Here is a 9,870-nt window from a genome sequence, read left to right as displayed (position 1 = left end):
ATTAATCCAGAGTTCTCACTCAAGGCACATATGATCAGGCTCAAATTATCATATGTGAAACATGTGAAGAACCAGCTCTCTTGAAAAGTCCTTACTGTTGGGATAGGTGGAAAGAAAAAGAAGATGAGGATGACCAGTAAAATGAATGTATTTGATTACAATGGTGATGAGGCACAATTGGCAGATCTGAATAGCCAGGGTGGGAATAATCATCCTGGAGAAAGTCAGTCTATGTGATTGTTAAGAGCTGACATTAACTTGATGATGCTTAAGCAATTTAAAACATCAGATATGGTAAATTGATGGAATCAAAACAGTAATTTCCATCCAACATCATACAGATCTTTTCTTTTTTCTTTTCACCTTGTCTCAAGTCTTGTTCCAGGGAGTCCATCAATTCTCTAGGATTTATTTGTGAGTCAAAGGGGAAATAGGTCCTTTTCTGTTGTTGGAAGAACAGTATGGCTGTTTTTTGATTTTCATACTTCTGAGTATATAGTTGAAAAAAATATCTCGGCCATCTTTCTGGAACCCAGTGATCAAATAATTAAACATTTGCACCACATTTACAGCTTGCTGTTTGTACTGCCAAAAATAAAAGCAAAGGTGCAACTGTGTATTTCCTCAGCATCTCACTTGAGAAGAGAGAATCTTGCATCCTAGCAAGAAGACTAAGTTTGAAAATAGCACTTTTTGAGTGTTAAAATCACAACAGATATTTTAAAAGGTTTTAAGCCAAGAAGAAGAAGAAAAAACTTTATAGAGACATTGCTTCTGTTTTGTGGAAGATGTTCCTGGCCAGTCACCGAAATGTGTTTATAAATTGATCATGTGTATATTTTCAGTTGTTCCTAAATCTGCATTTGGTAAGACATTGTAAAGGGAAGGTGAATGGCATTTGAAGGAAGGACTTTATATTTGTTTGCCCTCATTAATCAAGAGCACCAAAAAAGCCACTGTAGGTACAGCAGCAGAACTGCACCCCATCATACTGCTCATCCGATCCCTATCTGACTAGAGCAAGGGTCTTCAAACTTGGCAAGTTTAAGAACCGCAGAATTCCTGAGCTCACATGACTAGAGGAGGAATTCTGGGAGTTGAAGTCCACAAGTCTTAAAGTTGTCGAGTTTGAAGACCCCTGGACTAGAGGGAGACCAACCCCATATGTTGACATCCCAATAGGTCCCCAGAAGTATCTGGTATAGTCATCCCATGTTGGGAAGATAAGAGACCTTAATTTGTATTTTATTTTCTTTCCTTAAACATAGTTATAAGATCTCTTACACACTGTAGCTTCTTCCATTTCTTTAGTATTTAACTGCAGGGCCACCAAGGTGAGTTCAGCTACTTCCTGATGCTTTGATTTGCTAGCTATATTGAACAATGGAGATGTTTGGCTAAACTGCAGTCCGGTCAACCTCTCGTGAGAGGTTCATGTTCTATTGCTTTCAAAATGAAGAGAAACAGAAAGGAATACTATTAACATCTAAGCAGGAGACCAATCTGCTCTCTCTCAAATCATTCCTGTATGAAAGGTACCCTGCATATCTTCTCAAACCTAAGATCCTACTCAAATAGGCACCACATTAATTACTTTAGGTATATTCATTTGATGTTTTGTGTGGGACTGTTGCCTTTATTCTTTGGGGGGGGTTGTCCTTAATTCCCAGATACTTTTTTTATATGTAGATATTTAGATTAAATTTTCATAAGAGGGATTTCTTATTAAAATATGTACAATTGCCTAAATATGTTGTGTTTTCAGAATTTTCATAAAGTTAAAACTTGTTCTGTGGGAGTCTGAGCATACAAAGAAAAATCCAAAGGATTTTTAAAAACTTTCCTGAAGAGAGGTGCCCTCAGTAGAATAGCAAATATCTGTCCAATGAGCCAATAATTTGGTGTATCAAGACATTCAATTTTTAAGTATTATCATAACTTTTTTCTGGGGAATTTTCAAAGGGGGGCAATTGAATTCCTCTCCCAAATCAATACAATATGACTATGGTATTAATTCTTGTGTATGCTCAGGACTAGAGGATGAGCAAACATAGACATATATATTTGCCATGCTGTAGTCAGACTAAATTATCCTCATCATAATAATAGTTTTCTGATCCCATGGCACATAGAGCTTGATCAAATTGATTAAACATCTAATTCATGTCTTTGACACTGGCCAGCACTCTCTGAGCTAGCAAAATGCACAAACTGTTAATAGCTCTGACAAGCATGGTTGTTTTCCTGGCGCTATCTCTGTTTTCTCACTTTCTAACCTGTCACGTCCTTTGCAAAAGATTCATCATTCATCATACATACATCATCTTCTGATGGTTAATTATTTTTACAAGTGGGGGGGGGGAATCCCTAGACTCTATCAGAGCCATCAAAACATGTATAAATTCTTACAGCATCACTCATAAAATACATCCACATTTCTTTGGGGAAAAATGCTGTCATTATTGTGGGGCAACCATCACAAATGCTTTTCTGAATGCTCTGCTTGCATGGAGGACAGATGGCAAACCCCAAATGGAGTATTTTTCTCAGTCAACTTAGAAGATTATCATGAAGTCTCACAAACAATGCATTGCCTTCAGGCCATTTTTGCATTCTCACCAAATATGAAGGGACTGCTGTCCAGAGAGCAGTATTGTTATCGAGTGAAAAAAAATGAAGCACACAACTATGTAATAAGAAATAAAGTTTTATTAAACTATGCAAAGACAATAATTGGTCTGGCTCTTTGCCCTGTGCAATATACTCTCCTTTCTTCTGGGTTCAGTTCTAGACAAAGAATCCAGCGGAGTTAGCAGAAGATGTGCAAAACTTTGCGGAAGTAATTCCTAAATTCAGTGTTGAAGATTGTGTAGATGATAGGGTTGAGGGCACTGTTGACATAACCCAGCCATGTGACAATGCTGATTACTTGGCCAGACATGATACAGGACTTACAGGGAGCTCTGGTTATGTGCACCACAAAGAAAGGAGTCCAACAGAAAAGGAAAGCACCTTTGAAAAAGAGAGAGGGGAAAAAATGAGCCAGTCCTCCCCTGCATACTTCTTATTTTCTCAAAAGCAAACATGTCAATTTTGAATAGTAGCATATACATTTTTTTTTTAATGAGGAAGGAAAAAAAAATCTACCGAGGTTACCTTTTAATAATGTGAAGTTGCCATTTCCGATCTGTCTAAATCCTTTGCATTTAAGAATGCTGAAATATACAGTATTTAATTTCCCCATTCTTGCTGCATCTGGTATCTAGTTTAAGTGTACTTAGCATTGGCTGAATGAAACAATAGCAGACACCTCCCTACATCAGTTTATATATAAACTCAAGGTCCCTTGGAATGCCTATTTATTTATTTATTTTTTAAAAAATGGATACCTGCATATCCATTTACATATGAATTGATGCACTAGGACCTTAGGGATCCTGCAGTCAGGAAGTTACAGTGCAGCTGGTGTGTAAGCGCATTCCATGCGGCTCCAGTAGCGTCTGTGTTTACCTTGCTGGTAACAGATTTTTCTGCAAAAGCTGAAACTAGGCACACCAGGTGGTTGGTCAGTTTTTTCTGCAATGCAAAAATGTCTCGCCAAATTGGGTTACTAGAAACCATTTCTGGGACCCCAAAATGCAGAATATACCTAGTTTCACTGTGTTTTGATCACCTTGAAGGGGATTGACCTCACCCCTTTCCTAAGAGGTCTGTAGGGGGCGTGCATAAGCGCACCAATGTGCCTACCGTCCCTGTCCTATTGTTTCTTTTATTTTTCTTATATGTATCCATATATTCATAACTATGTTTTTACTTATACCTATTATCTTGTAAGCAATTGACAAACCAAACAAAATAAAATAAAAATAGATTTCAGAGGTTAAAACAAGAAGGGTCGACATATTCCAACATATGCACCAGGTTAAACACAATAGGAACACATGAGAACTAGAGGCCTCAAAATAAGGAGGGAATAAAGTTATCTCTTCTCCGGCAGATGACCAGCTAAAGAGAGTTAAGCAGGTGGGTGTTGGCTGGCAAGGGACTGGGTAGAGCATGTATCTATGGGTCTCTGATATCTACAAGCCTCTTCCTGTGATGAAATGTAATGAGGAGATGGATTCCCAGGTGAGAAGAAGTGCGTATCAGAGGAATAAGAGGCAACTCAGTCTGGATCTTGTGTGTGAGAGGAAGAGGGTGAAGATAGCCCCTCCCTAATAGTTCACAAAGTATATTGTAGGTGCAGGCAGTAGAGTTCTCAATCTGGCAAGACTTTGTCTATAGGCATGAAAACAATAAAGAATCCAGCTTGGAAGAATCACCACGTGTCAATTTTAGGCCTGACCCTTCCACTCTCAATAACTTTTGCTTGCTCTTTATCATACCATCTGTTGTTCTACCTTTGCTTCACTTTCGGAGCATGCTCAGTCTTCAGTGGGCAGTTTGGGGGAAGGGGAGCGTTTCATCTCTAAAGAGAAGTACTGTCTTTGTTTTAATTTCTAAAGCCTCCCGGGATACCTCAAATCAGCAGACAACTTTTCTGTAATGCACCCAATATGCATGCAATCCCCCAGAGGAAGTCCTAAGTCTGTATGAGATCTCAGGGAAATCTCAGTTCTTGAGCATTCAAGAAACCCTGACTGGTTGTCTTCTTGTAGTTGCTATAGGGAATGCTGAGAACGTAAGAAAGGGAGGGCTTGGTCTCATTGGAAAATTGACTTTCCTCCCTGGTGGGAAGTTGCAAGCCAGCTGGAGGCTTCTGCGTTGGCAGCACTTTGTAGGAAATAGCAGAAATCATTTTAAAATCTGCACCCCTCAATTTATACAGAGCTCAGCAGAGCACTTCTTACATCTCATTTGTTTTATTCTTCAGTTACCTTGTTTAATTAGAAGTGGATCCTCTCTTTTCTTGCTGAATAAAGGACCCCGCGATCCTTGCGTTGTTTGGGGACGATTTTTTTAAAAAGCATCAGTGAAAATCATTTTTAAAAGGAGTAAATGAGTGCATGTAAGGAGGATTCAGCCTGAAATTGAATGTTAGTTTTCATGGTTATTTCTCTTTTTAATCTCACTCTGTAGCTGGATGGGTGGGGAATTAGTGTGTTGCCGATTCAGGGAAGATGTAGACCCAGTTCTCAACGTGGAAAGTAAAAAATGTGATATCCTAATACCTTGCAGTAATATTGAGGCAAGGGGGGAAAGGTGATTTGCAGCTTATATGGACCCACTTCTTAGTGTTTTCTTTAAAATCAAACACATCTTTTTCCTGTGATCACATGGTTGTTTCTTTGCAGAATTACCAAGAATGCAACATATGTGTACATGCTGGCAACCTGAGTATGCATACATAGGCTAACAGGGGTTAAGTCATATTGACAACACACATACACACACGGCCCACTCTTACCTACTACGTATGTCGTAGTTTTTGCATTATAATGCATGTTCTACTTCCCTACCTTCAACACTTATATTCACCCATGAGTGCTCTGAATATCTTTTGCTTTTCCATCTGGATTTCTGCAAGCCCTAAACAGCACATCCAGAGAAGACAGCAGATCATTTTCCAAATGCGATTCTTCCAAAGGGAGGCTCAGGCGTGGAAATGATTCTAAGGAGCTGGAGACCTTTAATGTGGCTAATATTCAGCTGTAAAATGGTTAGTACGTCATCTAATTTTCATTAAGATGCCAAGACAGAATGGAAGTACTCCGATCCACAACCACAAATGGCTTATCCAGGCTTTTGTTACAATGGAAAAATTATGCAGTGAGCGAGCCACTACACAGGCAGCTCTATTTACGGACCTGAGTGCAAAACAGCGAAGAAAAGAGCAAAAGCATCTACTTCTCCTAGCGCTTCTTAGCTAGGTCCTTCCTCCTTCAGCATCACATCTCCAGGTCTGCACAATCGAGCCTGCTTTCTGACCCAGGGAAGCAACTTCTTGTAAGAAGCTCCATTGCCAAAGTTTCCAAATTAAAATGCCATTTTCATCTGCAGCAGATGCCCTTTTCCATTCACAGATCTGCCCTTTCATTGAATTGAGTGTGGTTGACAAAATCTTGGCTGTATAAATCCAAAATACTACTACATGGCAGTAGAAGGAAAACTAGAAAGTATTTGTCAAAATGGTTAGTCACTCTCTGTTGGTTGTCCAACATATAGGCAGTCCTCAATGTACGACCACAATTGAGCCCAACATCTATGTTGCTAAGTGGGACATGTGTTAAGTGAACTTTGCCCCTTTTTACAACCTTTCTTGCCACAGTTGTTAAATGAATCCCTGCAGTTGATTAAGTTAGTAACATGATTGTTAAGTGGATCTGGCTTTCCCACTGACTTTTCTCGCCAGAAGGTCGCAAAAGGTGATAACATGATCCTGGGACACAGTAATGGTTGTAAATATGAGTCAGTTGCCAACTATCTGAATTTTGATCGTGTGATTATGAGGATGCTGCAGCAGTTGTAAGTATGCAAAAAGGTCATAAATCACTTTTTGGGGTGATAATGTAATTTTGAACGGTCACTAAATGAACTGTTGTAAGTCAAGGACTACCTGTATTATGTATGCTCCTGTTGTGTACATCAGTCCGCTATAAGGAGGATTTGGCAATAGGAGAGGAAACATAAAATCCACTGTTGTAGATTTTAAGTTGTTACAATTCCTACTGAAATGAGCGGCATCTGTTTCCTGGTACCTAAGCTGCTTCTACAGAAATTTGGAACATGTTGAGAATAAGATATTACAGCATAAAGTCAGCTACATAAATGTCAAAATTAACATGACTCCTTGTTCTGTACTTTCATTTTAAAAGAGAGAGCGAAGGATCTAAAGTTCATATTGTTTTCTCCTTTTGTCCATTCTTCGCAAATAAAAAGCCCAGCGGTTCTGCTACTCCTCAATGCAGCTTGAAATCTCTATACAGCATGAATGACAAAATCAATTCATAAACAGTATATTATCCAGGATTGAGATCCCTGGTTTCTCTTTTTTTTCCTCCAGAGAACAATGTGCCAAAAACCTACAGCGGGAATTTGGATAGATCTCAGAGGGCATGAATCATGCCTGGAGTTAATTACCACTAGAATGTCTGAAAAAGTTACTTGGTGAAAAACTCCTGCCTGTCTTTTCAGATTATCCTCAAAACAGCAATAAATTAAAGAAGGCCTGGTTAACAAAAATATCTGCTAAAATGTCCTACCAGTCAATGACTACTTCAGCTTCAACCGCAACAATACAAGAGCACACAACAGGTACAAACTCAATGTAAACCGCTTCAAACTTGATTGCTAAAAGCACGACTTCAGCAACAGAGTGGTCAATGCCTGGAATGCACTACCTGACTCTGTAGTTACATCCTCTAACCCCCACTCCTTTAACCTCTATCTATCCACTATTGACCTCACCCCATTCCTAAGAGGTCTGTCAGGGGCGTGCATAAGTGCACCGTCGTGCCTCCTATCCCTGTCCTATTGTCTCCATTTATTCCTACCTATTTCCTGTATTCTTACTCATGTTTATACTTACACCTATTACCTTGTAAGCGATTGACAAATCAAATAAATAAATAAAACTAATCGGACAAACCCAGGGTGGGAAAAATTGCTTCTCTCAATTGAGATGTCCGAGCAACTATGGGCGAGTATTTTTGTGCCTAAAGAAGAAGAAAAAGTCTGTGGCCTGAGGGCCTCTCCTTGGACCCTATCAGGGAAGAAAATGTTAACTGCCAGGGTGTCTTTTTTGAGCTAGCTTCATCTCTGTTTCAGGAATGTGAGCACTGTAATACTCACCTCCACTCAGGACTCCTCTCAACCTCTGGTACATAGGCACAAAAAGTAGGACTGAGCAAAATCTGAAATGTCATCTGTTTGTTATTTTTACACTCCCTCGTGTTTGTTTACGACAGATAGTCCTTGGACTTACAACAGTTCGATTAGTGACTGTTGTGAAGTTATGACGGCACTGAAAAATGGGACTTATGACCGTTTTTCACAGTTATAACCTTTGCAGCATCCCCGTGGTCACATGACCAAAATTCAAATGCTTGGCAACTGGTTCATATTTATAACCACTGCTGTGTCCCAAGGTCATGTGATCACAATTGGCGAACTTCTGATGAGCAAAGTCAATGTGGAAGCCAGATTCACATAACAGCCGTGTTACTAATTTATCAACCGCGGTGATTCACTTAACAACTGGGGCAAGAAAGGTCATAAAATGGGGCAAAGCTCGCTTAAGAAATATCTCATTTAATAACAGAAATTTCGGGCTCAATTGTGGTTATAAATTGAGGATTACCTATACTATCCTTTGCAGTTGCTGTGGTGCATTAACAATAAATCCCAGAAGATCCATTTCCATGAATACATAATTCAATCCATGATAATATAGTTGCAAGAATTATTTGGCATCCCTATCAAGCGGCTGAACAGGTCTTCCTACTCCCATATTGAAGAACATTTTTGTCTCATTCTATAGGTCTCCTTAAAAAATGCCATTTTGTTGAGAGTTTTTCCTACTAAACACAGAGAATCTTTGCAGGGCACCATTTTTACTCTTCAATCCCTCCAAACCATTATGAAGCTGTAGTAAAAGTACAATAAATGTCTTAGTGTGCGAATGTGGTAGTGGAACGGGATTTAATTGTTTAGATTCTGCCTGCCACACGTCTGTTAAAGGCACAAGGGTCTTTTGGCAGGAAAGCTGGCACCCAACAGCCCAACGGTACAGTGGTGAGGAATGTGCGCCCGAGTGTACAGTACAAATACACATGTATACTATGAAGGGAGCTTCAGAGGATTCAGTCTTCTGAGGATGATCAGATGTGCAACACTTACTTTGTCCTTTTGGAATTATCTCTCTAATCAGCCACTAAAGTGCAATTAAGAGACACAAAATGAGGAACCAAAAAAAAAAAAAAAATGAGTTTGTGTGTCATGCTGTACTTATCAGAATGCCAAGTCTCTCTATGCATTCCTTTTCTTTTTTTTAATATCCTGGTTTTACAGCTTTCTGGATCTGAAATCAAACTGTCTGATGGTTTACAACCCTGAAAGCCATTTAATATTTTATACTCACCAACCACAACTGGAAGCACCTTCATAGCCTTCCTTTCCCTGCCATTGATTTTGGCTGGCTTCCTCCTGAGTTCTCCATTGGGTGCATATGTGTTGTGCGGATAGGACATAGTTTGAATGCCATTGTTATTGTAATTCCTGGGTAAAGGGCAATCAGAGCAGGCATAGGGGTTGAGTTCCTCTGCCTTGATATCCTCCTGGTTCTTCTCAATGACAGGTGGTGGATCGTATACCTGCCTATTGCCCAAATAAATGCTACTCTTCAGCTTGGCTTTCCGAGCCTCTTCCCAGCGCCTAAGTCCTTGGAATATGCCACAGTAGAGGACCAGCATGACAGGACATGGAATGAAGAAGGAACAGATGGAGGAATATACAATATAATTGTGATCCTCCAAACGACAAAACAATGGGTCCCGGTCTGGAACATTGTTGAGGCCGAAGATAATTGGGGAGGCCACAGCAAAAGCAAAGATCCAAGTGGTGGAGAGGAGGATCAACTGACGCAGGTCAATCTGTCGCCGATTGTAGTTCAGTGGGACAGAAACAGCAATGAATCTGGGTGGCAGAAAACAGGGTGTTACCATGGGATTCCTTGGGGAACCAGGTTACTTCACAATGGTAAAACAGAACGAACTCTAGAAGACGGAGCCAGACAATGTATGATGTTTCAGGTGCTACTGGGTTGAAATTCCCATTTTGCCTCTCATATTGCCCATTCATTATTTAGAAAATGCAGCATTATTGTGCAGCTATGCCACCACAAGGCAAACACAAAAGGTTCTTTTACCCCGA

The 9,870-nt window shown here is 39.9% G+C and overlaps 1 protein-coding gene across 1 annotated transcript in view; it reads right to left on the bottom strand.

Annotated features, from left to right (window-relative positions):
- Positions 1–2,692: 2,692 nt before the first annotated feature.
- DRD4 (dopamine receptor D4) overlaps positions 2,693–9,870 on the bottom strand; it is a 33,150-nt gene continuing 25,972 nt past the window's right edge. Inside the window, exons 3-4 of the mRNA XM_026706498.2 lie at positions 9,080–9,633; positions 2,693–3,012 (exon numbers count right to left, since the gene is read on the bottom strand). Of these exons, the coding sequence (XP_026562283.1) occupies positions 2,810–3,012; positions 9,080–9,633 (757 nt within the window). The 3' untranslated portion in view covers positions 2,693–2,809. The remainder of the gene's footprint in view (positions 3,013–9,079; positions 9,634–9,870) is intronic.

Source organism: Pseudonaja textilis, chromosome 1, assembly GCF_049901715.1.
Source record: "Pseudonaja textilis isolate UNSWEBS1 chromosome 1, rPseTex1.2, whole genome shotgun sequence".
NCBI classification, from domain to species: Eukaryota; Metazoa; Chordata; class Lepidosauria; order Squamata; family Elapidae; genus Pseudonaja; species Pseudonaja textilis.
This window is presented reverse-complemented; position numbering and strand designations above follow the sequence as displayed.